The sequence below is a fragment of the Gossypium raimondii genome, chromosome 3 (assembly GCF_025698545.1).
Source record: "Gossypium raimondii isolate GPD5lz chromosome 3, ASM2569854v1, whole genome shotgun sequence".
NCBI classification, from domain to species: Eukaryota; Viridiplantae; Streptophyta; class Magnoliopsida; order Malvales; family Malvaceae; genus Gossypium; species Gossypium raimondii.
Window position 1 is genome coordinate 4,743,431 of NC_068567.1, and position 20,404 is coordinate 4,763,834.

Genomic DNA, 20,404 nt, shown 5'->3' on the forward strand with positions numbered 1-20,404 from the left:
GAAAATAAAATGAAAATAGAAAAATATGTATATATGTATATATTTACAAAATAAAAAATGTATAAATGTATGTATTTTTAAAAAACGTGGAAAAAAGGGTATGTAGATGTGCATATCTTTGCGAAATAAAACGTATAAGTATATATATCTATTATAAAAAATGTGTATTTTGAAAACATGTGTATTTTAAAACGTGCATGTGTACATATACATATATTTGTAAAATGTCTATGAAGGATAATAAAAATACGTATGTACATATTTTCAAAAAAGAGGGAAAAAATCATTATAAGAGAATATATAGAAACTAGGGAATGAAATTGAAAATTAAAACGGGTGAAAAAAATATATATATATATATATATATATATAAACGTATACTTATAAAACGTATGTACATTATATAAAAACTATGCGCATATATGTATGTATAGGAAGTAATGAAAATAAAATAGTAATAGGATATATATATATATATATATATATATATGGAAAATGCACATGTAATTATAAAAGTATGTATATGAAAGATGCGTGAAAATGTATAAAAATAATGAAAATGATAATGACGACAAAAATAATAAATAATATAATAGTAAAAATGCAATAATAATATTAACAATATTAAAAAAAACTAAAATGTCAAATGAAGGATTAAATCGAAAATAAAAGAATTTTGAGGGCCGAATTTAAAATTAGAAAATACGAGAATGGACCCAATTAAAGTGCGCACAACAGAAGGAGGACCCAATTGGAAATTAATCCATCCTCTCAAAACACTGTGCAGCTAGGGACCAAATCGAAACAGCAATAAGGTGTGCGGTAAAATTTAAAAGACTTAAGAAATCTAATTAAAAACACTGCAAAAATAAGGGCGACCAAACGCGAAATTAGACCATTTAAGGTCTGAACGCGCGGGCCCCCCTCTCCCCAAACGGTGCTGTTTGTTTCTGCTTTAAGGAGAGCAAATCTGAAAAAAAAAGGAAAAAAAAAACATTTTGTTCTTTCTTTTTTTAAAAAAAAAAAAATGGTCTGCTAGGGTTTCTTCAACCCCCTTTCTTTTTTTGCGCCGCCGCCGCTCATCAGTCCTCTCACCAAAGGCCCCACCGCGGCGGAGATGGCGAGGGCTCGGCGACTTCAGTGAATAGGCAAGTTCCCTTTCTTCTCTTTGAAAATGAGTTAAATATCTGTATTCTCTTTGAATTCCTCTGCTTCTCTCTATCGTATTTCACACTGAAAAATCCCCCCTTTTTACAAATTTTAATCGGCTTTTAAATAGCCGAAAGTAGCAAAAAAAATAAAAATCAAAACAGAAAATCCCCTCTTTTTTGTTATATTTTCCTTGTCGTTGGTGCCTTGTTCCTGTTTATTGTTGCAGGTGCAAGACGAGGCGCACGTGGAGGCGCGATTTGCGCGGAGAGGGACTCTGGCTGCTGCGGTAGAGGCGGCTGCGTATAGGGGAGGCTGGTTTAGGGTTTCAGCAAACTAATTTTGCTAGGCTAGGGTTCGAAAAAAATGGTTGTTGGGCCATACAGGTTATTGGGTTTGGGCCCAGGCACTATTGGGCTTGTACAATGTCAAAGTATCATTTTTAATTATTTTATATTTTATGCAATATTGGAGCAATGGAAGGGGAATAACACGGTCTAAACACATGCTAAACATGTGTTTGATAAAAATTTTAACCGTTTCTCCATACAAATCAAAATATTATTATTACAATTTTAAAACAAATGACACTAATCTAAACCCGCTTCTAAAGATTTTTTTTACTCCAGCAATAATGTATAAGATAATAATCCTTTATTTAATTTTAATGAAACTTATAAATATTTGATTTTAGATGATGTTATTATTACTATTAGTTTAGATCAAATTATATCATTTTGTTTTGAATTTGCTTTACAAATTTTCATAATTGAGATTCATCACAATTTGATAGTTTGATTTACACCATTATTGAAATGGTTACTAGCATAGGTTTTTCCTTTTTCAATGAGAAATTTTCATTTATATATAAATAATTATAATAAAAGAAAATGAGTAACAAGGACATCCCCATAATGATGGGTATAAATATTTGAATCGTGAATCTAAATATTATGATGGGTATAAATATTTGAAAGTACATTAGTTGTTATAAAAAAATCTTATATTAACATCACCTTTGTAGAGCATAAAAAATAAGGTTGGATCGTACTAACATTCATAACTTCATTAATAGGTGAAATTGAGGCAGTCCATACTTTGAAGAGTATGTAAAAAGAGATCATGACAATCTGAATAATACAAATTCAAATTTAAAACTCGATCAAAGACCAATAGACGATAATAAAGAGTATATGTAAAATATAAAACAAGGAATAACCAACCTACGAAAGAATTGTATATGATGTTTATTTTTCTTATTATCTTTTATTAATAATTGCATTATTGACTTCTTTTTAACCTAATATAATTTTTTTATTGTATTGATAATTTGTACGGTAATTAATTTTTTTAAAATATATAAATTATGTAACCATATGTAATTGTAATTACACTTTGTATTATCAAATATGGCATAAGAAATTTTTTCAGCCAAAGATGTATAGGGAATTATAATTCTATATAACCATAAAAGAGTATAAATATAATTACTAGTCTAACAATTACACTTTTATCTAATTACTCAGTACTATCCAAACAGACCCTAAAAAGATAAAATTACATTTAAATAAAGTCAAATGTTAGCTAATGGTTGACTATTTTGCAAAAAATAATAAATGATGAAAATGTAATTTATTGAAAGTTTAGTGATTATTTGTGTAATTTGCTTTTTCTTTTAAGGAAGCATAAATCGAGAATTTTAAAGTCAAACATGTTACTTCCGAGCACCCAACTTTAATTATGTTGAAGATCAAGCTAGATCTTCAATAGAATAATCTTACAAGCCTTTTAATCTTGGATTTAATTTCGATCAGTTCATCATTTGTTGCAATTAGCGCCCGGTTTTGTAGCTTTACAATTTTAAGTGCCAATCCGGCATGTGTTCCTTAGAAAAACGTGGAAACCTTTTCATCCTCATCCTCACCGGCCAAAACGGCGAGCACCGGCTCAACCCCAACCTGTTCAGCTCCATCATTTCAGCACTTTCACGAGCCAAGGCTCAGCCAACCCGTGGTTCAGCTCTTGTCACTGTGTCGCATGGCAAGTTCTTCTGTAATGGCTTCGACCTCGATTGGGTCAACGCTGCAGGATCCGATGAAGAAACCCAACAACGCTTCAACCTTTTACTCGACTACCTCAAGCAGCTCGTCCTAGCCTTCATCTCCCTCCCCATGCCCACCATCGCCGCCGTCAATGGTCACGCCGCCGCTGGCGGCATAGTGCTCGCCCTTTGTCATGACTACGTGCTCATGAGACGTCATAGAAGTGTGCTCTACATGATTGATTTGGATTTAGGGATCAAGATCCCTGAACCCTTCATGGCTTTGTTTAGAGCAAAAATTTCGGGCTCGGCTCGACGCGATCTATTATTGCGCGGGTTGAAGATAAAAGGAGAAGAAGCACTGAAAATGGGTATAGTGGAAGCAGTTTACGACGGCGAGGAAGAAGTGACAAATGCCGGGATAAAAATGGCCGACGATTTGGCCAAAAGGAATTGGCATGGTGAAGTTTATGCTGAAATTAGGAAAGGATTGTATTCTGAACTTTGCGACATACTGGGAATCGCTTCCATACCTATTGCAACTCCTAAACTTTAATCAACATAGTTGAAACGATTTAAGAATAATACTGGAGGGTCGGCCGAGCGAGCCAACCCTATTTGTTCCCACAAATTATGTCGGCCATATGTCTTGATAGCCATACGGCACCCACCAGACAAGGGTGGGCGTGGCATATTTAGCCAACCGACCCTTTTAAGTTTACCATTTGGTTTCTACGCTTATATATAGACGACCTCTTTCGTGCCCCTTAGGATCTCCACCCGGTGTGGGATACACATTGTAATACTAGAGAGTGTGCTACACAAATTTGTATTGTTTGAATGCAACAAGCATGGATGGACAAGCTGCTTCAAACAAAAGCAAGCCCATCGTAGACCATGCTATTCCACTTGCCAGGCATTGATGTGACACATTACAATCCTTTGTATTTGCCATCACTCCCATTTGTGTGAATCTATCTTCAACCCCAAATTCTATATTTTATTAGTTCAAATTCTTTGCTATATTTCTTAACCTGAAAACCCGAGTCAACAGCAATCAGAATCGGATAGATCCGAATCCAAAAAACCGGCTATTTTACTTATCTAACTCAAAAAAAATTAATATTTATAGAAATGACCCTGATTTAAAAACATTCATCAAAATAACCTAAAATAAATAGTAGATTTGGGTTCTAGGAACTCAATGGCCAGCAATACCTAGTATTTTGGCCCCATCATTACCTGATGATCGTGTCAGGTTTTTAAAAAATTATTTTTTTGAGTTTGGGAACCCAATGGGCGGCACCAGAGTATTTTTTTAAAAATCGTATTATACTGGTATACAAAAATATCAGCATTTAAAAAAAATTGGTTCTAGCCATGTATTGGCCGACACCAGTGTATTTTAAAAAAAATTTAGGTGCTGGCCAAGTACAAATTTCGACTCCCAATGCAAATTTTTTTTTATTTTGGAACACTGATAGCTGACGCCAGTGTATTTTTAAAAAAAAAGATGAAAGGACGTCCCATCCAGGCTTGCTTCAGGCCTGGTACATTAGCGGCCGGCACCAGCAGGCCTAGTACCTGCAATTTGACCCAACATTTAAGGCCTAAAAAACCCAAAAAAATAAAATGATAAATTTTTTAATTTAAATTAAATTTAAAAATTTGTAATGGAATGATATTTAAATTTAGAAAAAATTTAAATAAAATATGAAAAATTTTAAATGACCACGATATTGAGACTACTTCTAATTAAAATGAAAAATATGAAATGAATTGAAAAAATTTGAATTGAAAAAGATAACTTGAAATGAGACTACTTGTGATTAATATGGAAAAAAAATTATATTAGGAAAAAATAAATTTAAATGAAAAAATTAATGAAATGAAATGTTAAATGAATATGAAATGTAATGTAATTTGTAATAAACATGAAAATAAATTAAATGTTAAATGAATATGAAATGAAATGATGATTATGAAATGGAATGAAAGTTTAAATGAAAATAAATTATAAATTCAAATGAAAGCAAAAATTGAAATGAGAAATAATTAAATTTAAATAGAAAAAAGTAATTTAAATGAATGGAAATGTAAATGAAATGAAATGAAAAAAAAAAGTTTAAATGACATGGCTTATGGTCCCCCACTATAAATGGGGGACTTCAACCCAAAACCGCTGACCATTGCCGAGAATTGCCGCTCTCCGCAGATCGAAGACCACCGATCACCTCCAAATATCTCTGACAACCGTCGTTCACCGTCAACCACCGCTAATCACTCCATGGATCCTAATTCTAATATTATTTTAAATGACAACAACCACATTGCAGCCTGTGTGAATAAGGTAAATAAGAAGAAAAATGTCTCATTTAATTTTAAATATTCATTTAAATTCTTTTTTAAACTAGAAATATAAATTCTATATTTACTATAAAAGCAGGATATGTACCGAATTGTGAGACCCCAATTGCATGATCCGGTTATTTTCTCGATTGAAGAGTTTTACCGAATTTGAATGTCGCGAGTTATGGGATAGCCGCATACAATCAAATATCTGAGCTACGGGCCGATTTAATATCGGCCTTAGTTGAAAGATGGGGCCCAGAGACACATACGTTCCACCTCTCGTATGGGGAGGCAACTATTACATTGCAAGATGTAGCAATCCAACTTGGGCTGTCTATAAACGACGAAGCAGTGACCGGGCTTAGAAAAGTGCTCGATCCGTGAGGCACTTGCGAACGGTTACTTTGAAGAGTGCCCCCAACAATGAGGAATGACGATTAACCTATATTAAATTTACTTGGTTAAGAGAAAATTTCCAACATCTTCCGAGCAGTCCAGCGCAGATGGACATTATCTACGTTGTAAGAGCGTTCATTCTGCAACTTATAGGTGGGATACTATTGCCGGACGTCAATCAAAATAAAGTCCACATCATGTATCTCCCTTTATTAGAGGATCTCGAGCTTGCTGGAAGATTTAGTTGGGGCTCTACAGTATTGGCGTGCTTATACCGCGAGCTTTATCGAGCGACAAAGCCATCTATGAAAATAATGGGCGGTTGCTGCCTTCTGCTGCAGTCTTAGGCGTTATACTGAATGCCATTTCTAGCATCAGTGAGCCACCAACCGTATGTGTAGCTACTTGTGAATAGGTAAATATATAGTTCAATTTTGCCATCTATTTTTTAATTCTATAGTATAGTATACTTATTTTTACATGGAAAAAATAATTATTCATTTTTTTAGATGGGCAACTGCACTAGAAATTGGACGATCATTCACCGTACCTGTGTACCGTATGATGATAGAGACTCATTTCGGGGATGGCGTAAAATACGTTTTCGAATCTTTCTTTTTTAAATACAATAATTGCACAAAAAAAATTAATAACGTATTGTCTATATTATGCAGTTTCTCTGGATACCATATGTCGAGGAAGAGATCGCAGGGCTCATACCGTCATGGGTTATCGAGCAGCAATAGCTGTTCATGTCAAATGTTCCGTTGATTCATTTTCATATGGTGGAGTGGCACGATGAAGGTCGGGTATTGAGGCAATTCGGTTGCGCACAATCTATCTCAAACCCTCCTATCGACATTAAAGAAGTCCATGGAATGGACAAAAAGAATTCGGGTTGGGAGGCTTTAAATTGGGCAGAAAAATATGAACCGTATATCTTTCTGTGGAATGATCGACATTCGAGTTACCCTCCCTTGTATGTCTTAGAGGGAGGGTTCTCTCCTACGCACGAGTACGCAAAATGGTATATGGCACACGGGAAGCCCTTTATATTCCAAGGTCGTTATATGCTGATCTCGGAAGATGCGCAACCGAAATCTTTTCGATGGCAACAGAGGAACGCGCGACCGTGCTATAACCGGGTTTCACCATTCGGGAACACCGAAACTGATTCTGCCTCTAACCCCGATCTCAAGCCCCAATATAAAGCATCCAGCTTCTCATCACACCACCCAAAGCCCGAGCTCGAGCCTTAATTTCCTTCATCGTTTGAGGATATTTTTGGTGACGAGCCCAAGCCTCAACATTTGATAATTAATCAAGATAAACATCATCATAATCAATGGGTATATATGTAATGAATGTCATCATAATCAATCAAGATAAATATCAATATCACTTTATAATTACTATTTAAACCCATGAATTGTTATTGTATTAGATATAAGTACTATGACATCCTCAAAATTAAATATATTGGTATGATCCTTCAACTAGGTTCTAACTCAATTAAGAAATTAACAAAAAATATTTTATTTACAAAGTAAAATTATATTATTATGAACCAAGAACACTATAAATATCGAATCTTCAATGTTACAATTTTGACTAAAGTATCATTTAATTTTTATGTAAACTTTTAATAAGTTTATATAAATTTCAAATTAATCGAGTTGATATGCCTTATTTTGTCAACTGGATTTGATTTGAATATCAAAACTGAATCAAGTGAAAAGAAAATTAAGTAGAACCAAATAAAAAATTATTCAAATTAATCGAATTTTCGAATCATATTTTACCGATCCCACTTGATTTGAATTTTTAAATCTGAGTCTTATTTCTAATTAGTGGTTGTAATAGTTAGAATTTTTTTGGTCTAGATAATGACATGTTTGTGGCCAAGTCAACGATGGAGTTGTGTGGACTTTGTGGAAAGGTTGCTTCCTTTATATCCTATTAGTAACATAGACTTTATTTTGATCCAAAATTGCCTTATTACATAAACAATTTCATTCAAAAATCAACACCATGGGCTCAAAAACCAGTGAATTTCAGGTAGATTCTAACCTAGATTACGATCGCGAAAGTGAAGTATAGGCTTTTGATGATTTAAAAGCCGGTGTAAAGGGAATAGATTCGGGTGTCACAAAAATCCCTCGTATATTCATAGATCAAAGCATTATCCTTGAGAAGAATAACACCGATTGTTCCAATAATCAGCTGAGTGTCCCGATCCTAGCCCTCCAAGGCATCAATGGAGACTCGGCTTTGCGTGCCAAGGTGATTAACCAAGTTCGAAATGCTTGTGCGAATTGGGGTTTCTTTCAGGTCGTCCATCATGGGATTCCTGTAAGCGTTTTGGATGAAATGATTGATGGGATCCGTCAGTTTCATGAACAAAACACAGAGGTGAAGAAATAGTTCTATACACGCGATGCAACTCGAAAGGTGTTGTATCTAAGAAACTATGACTTGTATAAACCGAAAGCTACTAATTGGAGGGACAGTTTGGGTTGTATCATGTCTCTTGATGATCCAGCTCACCCGCAGAGTTGCCTCAAGTTTGCAGGTACGTGTTAGTACTAGGCTACGTTACTCGAATTCAGTTGTGAGTATTGTATAGGTGATAGATATTGAGTTTTGTTGCAGTGACATAGTAATGGATTACTCCAAGCAAGTATTGACATTGGGGTTCACACTGTTTGAACTACTGTCTCAAGCTCTTGGGCTCAACCCTAGCTGCCTTAATGATTTGGGTTGCGCTGACTTACTACTTCTAATGGGACATTACTATCCTCCATGTCCTCAACCAAAACTAATAATGGGAACCACCAATTACAAAGACAGTAACATCATTACCATTCTTCTACAAGATTAAATGGGTGGGCTCTAAGTTCTTCATCACAATTATTGGATTGATGTCCCTTGCATACCTGGAGCTTTGGTAGTAAATGTTGGAGATCTTCCACAGCTTGTATCAAACGAAAAGTTTAAAAGCATGAATCATAGGGTGTTGGCAAAATGGGCAGGGCCTAAAATATCAGTGGCATGTTTTCTGATAATGCAAGCGAATAACAAAGAAAATGAATCGAGACTTTATGGACAAATCAAGGAACTGTTGTCTGAAAACAATCCTCCGATCTAGAGAGAAATCTTGATCAAGGACTATTTGTCACAATACTACTCGAAAGGGCTGAGCAGTAGCGGTTCACTTTCACATTTCAAGCTGTCTGAAAATTAGTCTACGTAAGATCATTGTAGGCAAAACTTATGAGTTGCACAAGAGATAATAGTTCTTACTTAATCTTTGAATAAATTAAATTTGTATACATATATGATGAACAAGTTAAGCACAAGTATGTTCTGCCTTTGTCCCTGTCCGTACATTGCTCTGTTTTTAATCTTTATGAAGAAAAAATAGTGGATAGTAAAGAGCATGGGACCAAGCAACTATCACTGGTATCATCGTTTTCGACGTGGTTGATTACCATCCACACTACTGATTAACAAATTTCCATATTTTTCTGAATCGTTTTTTTCGAAACTGAATAAAAAGAATTGATTAATAATAAAAATATCTAGGTGTAAAATTTTATACGAGAATGATCTGTTTTCTATAGTGACTATCGGTGTCGCCAACTTGATCGGCGATATCACCCCTCATCATTACCCAATGATTATCGATTTTAATGCCGCCAACCTGTCCGGCGATATCACTCATCATCATTACCCAATGATTATCGATTTTAAAAAAATAATTTTTTTGTGCCGCCATTGTGTCTAATGACACCGGTATGTATTTTCTTAAATACCCTTTAAAAATACGAGTAACCTGAGAGGAAAAAAGTTTATATTTTAATAGGTGTCGTCCTCTCTAGCGGTAGCGGAGAAATTTTTTTTAAAGTGTCAGATAAAAAGTCAGTATACTTTTTGGTGCCGCCATTCTTCTTGGTAGCACCGGTGTCTTTTTTTAAAAAAAATCAACTTTTTTGTGCCTTTGGTGTGTTAGGCAATCCTGTTAAAATTTTTTAAAAATCCAAGAAAATGAATATTAAAAATCCTGCCAAAACTCATTGAAAAATTTCATTGCAACGTTAAAGAAATGAATAGTAAAACAAGGCAAAACCCACAAAAATAAACATGGAAAAGTTCTTTGTAATAGTAGAGTAATGAAGTGAAAACTTTGAAATCTTCACTTATATTGAGAAAGAAAATTTAAGAAAAATTGAAAGTTTGTTTCAAAATAAAACTTCTTTCTGAGTATTTCAGCAACACATAAAGTTTTGATGTCGAAAATTGGGAAAAATTAGTTTTCCGGCACTAGTTAACAAGAAAAAGTAAATGAACCAAATAAATTTTAGAAAAAATTTAGTTAGAAACCAATTTTATTATAAAAATAATTATTATAGTTATATTCAATGTCTTGTAAGTTGAACACATTTAAAATATTTTGACTTTTAATCTGTGTGTAGATTCTCAAGATAATATTTTAGAATAAATTACTTGTATTAGGAATTAAAATATTGTCTCAAGAATCTACATATAGATTAAAAATCAAGATATTTGAAATGAGTTCAACTTACAAGACATTGAATAGAACTATAAAGGATACAAGATATCAATGTTATGGAAATGCAATGTGATTTTCACGGGGAGGATATCCGGGAGCAATCGTTAGGGGAGGAGAGTGAATAGATTACCCGTGTTTCTTTTAAGGACATGTTGGTTGGATTCAAGAGATCGATAGGGCAGGCGGTGCTGGATATGGATGAGGATGATGTTTAGTTGCTTGAAGTGGATGTGATTGTTGGAACAGAGGACAACATGTCGACGATTATATTTTCTGGTCGTGTTCATCAGATTTTGTGTAAGAGCATGTCAAGGACGATTTTCGTGAAACTTCTGGGTAGGAAGATTGGTTATCATGCGATATCTAATAAGATTTATAGTCTGTGGAAGCCTTCAACTACTATAATGATCATGGATCTAGAGAATGATTATTATTTGGTTAAACTACATGAGGAAGCAGGTTATGTTCGGGCTTTTACTGAAGGTCCGTGGATAGTGTTTAGCCATTATCTCACGATGCAACATTGGTCTGAATATTTTTCCACGAGTCAACCGTTCCCATCTAGTGTTGTCGTATGGATTCGATTCCTAGGTGTTCTAGGCTTTATGTATAGAAGGAGTGTAATTAAGTCGATTGGGGAAATAGTTTGCGAGGCAGGTTTGTTCGTTTGGCAATTATGGTTTACATGAATAAACCATTAGTATCTAATATTAAAATGGATGGTCGGGTGCAGAAGGTGGAGTATGAATCTCTGCCTAACGTGTGCTTTGCGTGTGGTTACTATGGTCATATGAAAAAGTTGTGTCCGGCTTTATATTTTCAAGAGAAGCAAGGAGGTGATGATGTTGTATTGCATTCAGTTATACTCCCAGTGGACTTAAGGTTAATCATGAAGGGGTTGAGGAGTATGGTCCTTGGATGATAGTGGATTTGTGGTCAATGAGAGCTGATCAGAGTAAGGGCTCTAGCAAGGATGACAAGGTAAGTGCAAATCTTCAGGGATCCCAATTTAATGCTTTGCAAGATTTCAGGGAAAATGAGTTGAGTTGGGGGATGTGCAGATTTCTAAGCTTGGAATTATTGCTAAATATAAGGGATAATCCATTGGGTTGGGTGATTCAGTTATGGATCGTGACGATGGGCAGGGGTTTGGGCCGTGTGGATTTGTTAAGGCCTCTGAGATTGTTAGCAGGAAAGGTCGTGTCTTTGGAATAGATTGGGAATGATTCGTTTCCTTTGATTAATTCGGGGGGCTAATGCCCAACTTGAAGGTAAGGGAATTTCGTTGCAAGATAACACTTCACGACAAATTGAACTGACTACGATTGGGGGGTCTAGTTTGTTGGTGGAAAAAATCATGAGAACCACACTTAAGGTAGATAATCATTCGGTGGAAAAAAATGTGTCTGTTACAAGTATTAAAAAATATTTTTTTAAAAAGGGTGGCCAAAAAAGTTATTATTACAACTATTAAAAAATATACTTTTTAAAATGTATACAACTTTATTTCAAGGTTGAAAGTGCCTTAACTACAATTAAAAGAAAATATTTTAAATTTATTTAGTTTTTCAATTCAATTGATATTTTTATTTAGCAACTTTTTAATAATCACATTTTTCTTTATGACAATCACTTTTTTTCTTTTAAATTAAATTAACCAGTTATCAGCTTTATTATGGAGGAAGGGATGTTGTTGGAGAAGATGAAGATGAAAAAGAGAGGAGCCTTATTATGAGATTTTAGTAATGGTGACGACGTTTTTCCTTCTTTGTCCTCATGCTTCTTCACTCTACAATGAAAGTGTCTATTCTTTTTTTGCTGCATCGGATCCAGGTCTTCATTTTAGAGAATGGATGATAAAATTATTTTTAAAAAAAATTCCAGTGCCACATGATAGACCGACAAAAAAAATTATCCGGTGTAGCCATAGAGGCCGGCCACCCATAAAAAAATATTTAAAAAAAAACCTCTGGTGTCGCAAGAGAGGTCAATGACACCAATTAATTTTTTTTCTTTTTTCTTTTTCCTTCTAGAATACTCGTATTTTTTACGGGTATGTAGAAAAAAAATAAATATTAATGCCACTGGACATAATGGCAGCACCCAGAAATATATATATTTAAAAAAAAGCGATGATTGCATGATGATGATGATGGGGTGGTGCCAGCAATGGGTATAACGACATCAACGTGCATTGTAGAAAATAAATTATTCTCGTACAAGATTTTGGTCTTAAATTATTTTCATAATTAATTATTTTATTTAGGTCAATTTAAATAAAAAATTTTAAATAAACTTTAAACCCTAAACATGAATTTGATAGAAACATATTTTTTTTAAAATTTTAAAAATCGAATTTTGAGATGAGATGGAACAAATTAGTTTATCATTAAAATTTTTGAGGTCGCGTCGGGATCAAGTTTAAGAAAAATTATCTTGCTCTCTTATTATATATTTACAAAATACATCTCTTTTAATTTTGTAACTATTTTCCTGTTTTTAATTATAATTTCATAATTTTATAATATGACTAATATATATTGTAATTTTATAAATATTATTAATTTTTTAAGGTTTTATAATGCATGGTTTAATTTATAAATATTATTTAAAATTTCGGAGCATGGGACCAAGCAGCTATCATCGGTCCTATCGCTTTCGACGTGGCTGATTACCATCCGCATTACTGATAAACAAATTTCCATGCTTTCTTAACCTCATTTGTCATTCTCAGAAAATTTCAAATGCTTTTGTTACATTAAAACGATAGGAACAAAGCACACTGAAAAAAATGGTGGTCACCAGTGGAGCTGGAGTTCATGATGATTCCAACAACTACGACAGAGAAAAGGAACTGAAAGCATTCGACAATTCAAAAGCCGGTGTCAAAGGTCTGGTAGATGCTGGAATCACTAAGGTTCCTCGTATGTTCATCCGTTCAGACATTTCATCGAACACTTTAGAGACAACGAAGAAAACCCAATACAAAATTCCAGTTATTGATCTACAAGGGATCGAAGATGATCCACGGCGGCATAAAGAGATCAGTGACCAAGTCAGGCATGCATCAGAGACATGGGGCTTCTTCCAGATTGTCAACCATGGGATAACTGTAAGTGTTCTTGAAGAGATGAAAGATGGGGTTCGAAGATTTTTCGAGCAAGATACTGAAGTGAAGAAAAAGTATTACGCAAGAGAATCGGGAAGCAGGTTTAGATATCAGAGCAACTTTGACTTGTATACAGCTCCATTTGCGAACTGGAGAGATACCTGTTTCTGCATGATGGCTCCTGATCCTCCCCAGCCTCAAGAATTGCCTGAGGTGTTGAGGTAAGCTTATTAATTCTTTCGGATATTAATTTTTGGGTAAACTACATTAATAATCACTTAACTATTAGAAATTTCCTTTTAGGTGGTGATAAAAAAAGATAAAATTAAATAGATGAGTAAACATTTTGTAAGTTTTCGTAGATAATATTAACTACTAATGTAATTACCCCAAATTCCTTCAAATTACACATAGAATTATATTGAACAGAAAAGCATACTTTTAAATAAAAGTTAAATTCTGATTTTGATTTTGATTTTGTTCCTCTATTATGGTTAAATTTAGATTTTAGTTTTATATTTTAATTTAACATTTTAATTGACTATAGTTAACAATGTTAGTTATTTGAATTAACTAATAATATTATAAAAGTAAAAGAATCTGTAAAATTAAAGTACATAGATTAAATCTTAAATTTGATGTAGTAGAAGGACCAAAACTGTAATTTAATCTAAGTAAAGGACTTGATTAATTTTATATTTTAAAGCTTTTATTATTAAACTAACCCTTGGATTGCAGAGATATTCTAGTGAAATACACGAAGGAAGTAATGAGATTGGGGAGTTGTTTATTTAGAGTATTGTCCGAAGCTCTTGGACTACGCTCAAATCACCTGGAGGAGATGGGATGTGCCGAGGGACTTGCAGTCCTAAGCCATTACTATCCGCCATGTCCCGAACCCGAACTGACCTTCGGCACGAGCAAGCACTCCGACAATGACTTCCTAACGGTGCTTTTACAAGACCAAATTGGGGGCTTGCAAGTGCTTTATGAAGATCAATGGCTCGATGTTCCTCCGGTGCCTGGTGCCTTGGTGATTAATGTTGGAGATCTTTTACAGGCAAGTCTCACTTTCTAATTATTCTAGTTTCCCCCACACTTGGATGTCATCATTTTTATATTTATAGTAAATTTTTATCTCTACGAATATTAAATCCTTTAATGATTTTGGGGTCACGATTTAATAACATCAATTCAATTGGGTAACTCTTACTTTATAAAATAAATTATAGGGTAAATTATAATGGAGGTAACCCAACTATGATTTTCTTTCTTTTTTAGTCACACAACTATAAAAAGTTACAAAATGGTCTAACTATTCAATTTTATCTTTTTGTTACCAGCTGGCTAATGTAGAAATGGAAACACCCAAAAATACAAGATAGTTGGGTGACCAAAAAGATAAAATTACATAGTTGTGTGACTATTTTATAATTTTTCATAGTTGAATGAAAAAAAGAAAAAAAACTATAGTTGGGTGACTTTTATTGTAATTTACCTTAAATTATATTAGTCTAGGAGTATTTTGTCATTTCATATCTCTTATATAAAAAAATACAAATATAAATACACATAATAAAATTTGAGTCTAAGTCTATAGTTTTCAACATTTACCTTTTACCATTCAAACAAAGTATGATTTACTAATTATATTAAATTTTTTATAAATATACTTATTACATAATTCAATGAAGAAAATAAAGTAATACTAACCTCTATTGAGTCAAGTAGGAAGGAACTTGGTGCCACTAAAACAAAATATTAGTTTTGAGTCTTGTGAATGAAGAATGACCTTAAAGAAAGCTTTCTCTTCTTTTGAGGATCAACTCGATGCAATTCAAAATAAATCGGGATTTAATGTGCTTATCAGATACCAAAAGGTATTAGACCAAAAAGATAGTTCACATATTTGTATCTATAAAGTTAGAGATTTAGTATATGTTATTTCATTTGATAAATCACATTAAACAATTGAATTAAACTCCGAGTTGGTCTGCATTAACTTTATTTGTTTGTGGTTTAATAGCTTATAACAAATGACAAGTTCAAAAGCGTGGAGCACAGAGTTTTGGCAAACCGTGAAGGACCAAGAGTATCAGTGGCAAGCTTTTTCACCACAGGCTTATTACCATCTTCAAGAGTTTATGGACCCATTAAAGAGCTGCTCTCTCAACACAATCCTCCACTTTACAGGCAAACCACAGTTAAAGACTATGTTTCCTACATTTATCAACATGGTCTTGATGGAACTTCTCCCCTTCATCTCTTTAGGCTCTGAAAACATTTTCGCCTACATTTCAAGCTGTAAACATTAGTCTACATATGATCATTGCAATTTGCACCCTAAACTTGCGAGTTGCAGAAGACATAATGGTGTTCTTATTTACTTTTAGAGTAAATTTGTTTACATATATCATTGCAGCTATTATCGTTTTTTGACGTGGCTGATCTCCATCCACTCCTCTGGTAAATAAATTTTCCTATTTGGTATTCTCATGGGGCTGCTTTAGTTAAAGGAACAAAAAGAACCCGACAAAAATGGTGCTTGAACTAATTTAATACATAAAATTTGATGATTTAATTGGAATATTTTAAATTTTAGTTTATAATTTAATGAAGTAAGATGTAACCTTAGATAATTATGGATTGAACTAAATTTAGTTTCATTACTCTATGATGTAGGATAAATAAAAATTTAAATTATGATAAATTTTGAATTGATTTGTTCTGGATATAGGGTGGCAAGGGGTAGACTTTCTTTTTAAACAGTGGTAATGGAGCGGTTTAAATAACTGATTGACCTATTCCGCTCTTTTCAGTAATTGAAGATTATACAAGTGGAGCAGAACAGATGGTGGAGCAAAGCATACTAATTATGGTGCGGTGGTGGATTTATCATCCCTATATATGCTCATACATCTCAAAGCGTTAAAATATAATTCAGGTTTTCCTTAATAAAAAAAGATGTCTAAAGATAGAAAAGAGGTTGTATTTAAAATTGAATTTGTTGATTACCATTAAGAAAAAAAAAAGTTTGAAAATGGAATAATTAACTAAGTGAAAAGCTTATCCGAAATTCATAATCTAATTTAAGCACTAATCTGTTGCTTTAAAAATACAAAAAAAAGAGAAAAAGAATATTGTCAATAAATGCAAAAAAGATCATTAATATTTATTTCATTCAAATAAAATTTCAAAGTATCTCTTAAAAACCATTAAATTTTAATTAAAATCTGAATAAATTTTAATATTTAATTATAAAATAAAAGAACATAGATCAATTTTTCAATCTAAAATAAAAATTTTATCAAAGTACAAATAAAAATAATATATTAAAAACTTAAAATATAATTCAAACAATAAAGGGTAAATTATGCTATTAGTCCTTGTACTTTATAAAACTTTTGAATTTAATCTTTGTACTTTAATTTAGTCATTTTAGTCCCTATACTTTTCAAATTTTAAAATTTCAATCCTCAAACGATAATTTTAAATTCATTAAGTTCTATCATTTCCAAAATTTGATGCAACTAACATGATATTATCATATCGTAATATTATTATAGCATGTTATTTCCACATATTACTTACTAAAAATGTAGTTATTGGATCAATGGTTGTAATTTATGTCAAGATTGAAATTTCAAATTCAGAAAAGTATAGGGGCTCAGAATGATCTAATTGAAGAATATGGACTAAAGCTTCAACTGTATGCATAATACAAGACTAGTAATTTTAACCTAACGGAACCAATTGCTAGTGTTTGGGTCAAGACTAAATTTCAAAGCTTGAAAATTAGAGGGACTAAAGAAGAAGTTAACCAACAATAAAAACCTTAAAAGCGTTATTAACACGTAAGAACAGAGTCGGGTGAGACATCAGATAAAGTTACTTAGCCCATTAAAATTGAGAGTTGAGCTCAGGGGGAGTTAGGTAGTTGAAACTGTTGAAACCTTGAAATTGAAAATGGAAAGTGACAATTTTTTTGGTCGGTATTTTATCATTACCATTACCATTATTGTCAACAAAACCTGTTTATTATTATTTTTTTTTTTTTTGCCTATCAAATTAATGTCCATAATAATTTTTTTTAGTAGTCAAGTTGCTTGTTCGACTTGTTAATGCCGCCCTCCTCGTTATTGTTCCTTTTGTATTCTCTGGGTTTCTTCAAAATTCTTAATTTAAAAAATTTATCATCTAATCTGCCGATTTCAGTTTCTGGGTCTTTTTTATTTCTCTTAAAAACAACTTCCTTTTTTTTTTTTGTGAGCTATGGAGATTTAGTGAAAATTGTTCTTTGGATTTGGAGGTAAAAGTAAAAAATGAGAGCAATTCCTGGAAGTCCAGGGACTTTGACTAGCCTATTTTTGAGGATTATGCAGTGTGTTTTTGCAGCTGGTTCAATTGCTTCCATGTCTACAACTTCGAACTTCTTCAATTTCACTGCTTTCTGGTATTTTCCCTTTACCTCTTTTCCTGTCCTTCCATTTTGGGTATGATTTTTCTGGGGCTATGCTCCTTTGCTTTTGCTTTTTAATTTCTATTTTGTGTTGTGAAGTTGAAGATCATGTTAGGTGTGAGAATCCTTTTCATAGTTTTTGTTCATTTTGCAAAATTTGGTTAGGCATATTTGAACTGGCCGGCTGTATTTAACTTTTGTTTTGATGCTGTACTAAAGATCTGATTTAATGGATGGATTCTCTCCTTGAGGTTGACTAATAAAGGCAGTGCTATATATATATATGCATGTATGTATATGTTTGTTTATATTAATTTGTGAGGTTGAAAATATATGCTTTTCTTGCTGTTTATGGTAACGGTGAGTTGAATTATTTTGTTCAGAAATGAGTTGCATTTTTCTGTAAATCGGTATAATCTAACTGAAAAAATAGGAAATTTTTGATGAATTTGATACTATGTTACTCGGACTTGTGGCGAATATCGAATGTGTACACTTGTTTTATCCAAGTTTTTCCATGCATTTAGAGAATCATACTTCAATAGCCATAACTGAATCCGAATTTGTGTCGGGCAGTTTTGGGGAAACCGAAGGGTTCGGGTTACATAGCGAATGCATTCTTATCAAACTATTTAATTTATGAAAAAAGGAGAAGGCAGACTGCAAATCATATGTATAACTTTCCAGATTCAAGTAATTTTGTATTAGGACAATTATGGAATTCGGGTTTTATTTAGGGTTTATATTTGATGCATGAACAGATACTAGGTAGACATGGATTAGAGAAAAGAAAGGGAAGACAGAAATTACTTATTCATTGTGGCAGATTCTAGTATGTTAGGCTAGATAAGGGATGATATATCTGCTTATGCTTTAGTTTAGATCTTCTTCATGTATCCTTTGTATCTACCAGGGACGGTATTAGGATCAAGTATATGACAACAGGATTATGCCTTGTGAAGTTGCTAGCTGAGTTAGAATATAGTAAGGTTTAAGTTTATGATGATAAAATTTTCATCATCTTTTGGAACCATAGCAGGGACATATTAATGCTAAGACTTCTCATTGTCACGATATCGGTCTGATGCCGATCTTGTTTTATGGCTTAAACAAAGTTAGTTACCAGATATGTAAATAGTTCATGCAATGAATTCTACATTTTTTAATGTATCAAATTCTAGTGCTGAAAGTTTTGTTTGTTTTACTAATCCTTGTGAACAAAGATATTGAATCTTAGCTGCATATTTGTGGTTCATCGAGTCTTCATGGTCCATTCCTATATGTCCCCGCTTTACTCATTTGTAAAGAAGTTCAAATCCATTACTTAGACTCAAGTGTGAGTGTCGGATATAATGGCTTTTCAATTATTTATAAGCTTTTCTAATGTATTTGAAGGGTCTTTTGATGGTTATATCTCTGTACTGATATCCTCAATGCAACGAGTTTATAATTGGATAACTCTTTAACGGTTTGCTTGTGCAGCTACCTTATTGCTTCAATGGGATTGCAAGTTGTGTGGAGCTTTGCACTTGCGATATTAGACGGAATTGCCTTGGTGAAAAAGAAGGTCCTCCATAATCCAGTTTTAGTCAGCCTTTACGTTGTCGGAGATTGGGTCAACCACTTTTCAAACCTTCAAACCCTCTTGATATTTTTTACTGCCAATGAAAACTCAACTTTTATCAAATTTTACACAGGTGACCGCGTTGTTGTCTTTGGCTGCCGCATCTTCCTCGGGCGGCATTGCCGTATTATATTTCAATGACTTGGGAAGTTGTGGACTCGGAGAAGAGTGCCAAAAATATCAATTGGCAGTTGCCTTAGCTTTCCTTGGTTGGGTGGCAGTTTCGATATCATTCTTAATCATGCTATGGCTATTTGCGGCAGGTTAAACCGGTTGTTGTACAGGCTCTCGGTCTTCTTCCACGCTCCAAGAAACTGTTAGTCTTAGAAATTTTGATTGTTTATACCATCCATAGAAAAAGAAAAGGGGTTGATTGTAGTTATACTCAAGCAGCATTATTTTATTCCCTTATTGGTATCATTTTTTGTTTCTGGTCTGGTAAATGAAAACATCAAATTTGTGGATTTGGAAAGTAAATAGATAGGGGAAGTTTCCTCCTTTACATGCAACCAAGTTGAGTTACCTGAAGAACTAACTGTTCTGAATTCTGGGTTCAATTTAGTTGATTCATGCAATCACTAATATAGGTTTAAGGTTCGGGTTTTAGTATCTGCAGTCCTTTTTCTCAATTCCCGTATCACAACCTCTTTTATAATACAGATTAAGCAACATTTAATCTTTAAAATCGGTATTTTTTTTCT

At 33.3% G+C, this 20,404-nt stretch overlaps 3 protein-coding genes, 1 non-coding gene and 1 pseudogene across 4 annotated transcripts; 4 read left to right on the plus strand and 1 right to left on the minus strand.

The window, feature by feature from the left end:
• Positions 1-2,839: 2,839 nt before the first annotated feature.
• LOC105796712 (enoyl-CoA delta isomerase 2, peroxisomal) lies at positions 2,840-4,203 on the plus strand. Its single transcript, XM_012626503.2, has one exon. The coding sequence runs from the start codon at positions 3,027-3,029 to the stop codon at positions 3,744-3,746; it is 720 nt and encodes a 239-aa protein (XP_012481957.1). The 5' UTR covers positions 2,840-3,026; the 3' UTR covers positions 3,747-4,203.
• On the minus strand, positions 3,779-3,905 carry LOC128040296 (U11 spliceosomal RNA). The gene has a single exon (XR_008194952.1). It is a non-coding gene; the product is annotated as a U11 spliceosomal RNA (small nuclear RNA).
• A 3,766-nt stretch (positions 4,204-7,969) lies between the features above and the next one.
• Positions 7,970-9,309, plus strand: LOC105796716 (1-aminocyclopropane-1-carboxylate oxidase homolog 1-like; annotated as a pseudogene).
• Positions 9,310-13,224: 3,915 nt separating this feature from the next.
• Positions 13,225-16,031, plus strand: LOC105796717 (1-aminocyclopropane-1-carboxylate oxidase homolog 1). The gene is made up of 3 exons (XM_012626506.2): positions 13,225-13,841; positions 14,359-14,680; positions 15,647-16,031. The coding sequence occupies exons 1-3, from the start codon at positions 13,303-13,305 to the stop codon at positions 15,896-15,898; spliced, it is 1,113 nt and encodes a 370-aa protein (XP_012481960.1). The 5' UTR covers positions 13,225-13,302; the 3' UTR covers positions 15,899-16,031.
• Positions 16,032-17,510: 1,479 nt separating this feature from the next.
• Positions 17,511-20,212, plus strand: LOC105796718 (CASP-like protein 5B3). Its single transcript, XM_012626509.2, has 3 exons — positions 17,511-18,073; positions 19,562-19,694; positions 19,777-20,212. Exons 1-3 carry the CDS (start codon positions 17,943-17,945, stop codon positions 19,969-19,971), a joined length of 459 nt encoding a protein of 152 aa, XP_012481963.1. The 5' UTR covers positions 17,511-17,942; the 3' UTR covers positions 19,972-20,212.
• Positions 20,213-20,404: the final 192 nt, after the last annotated feature.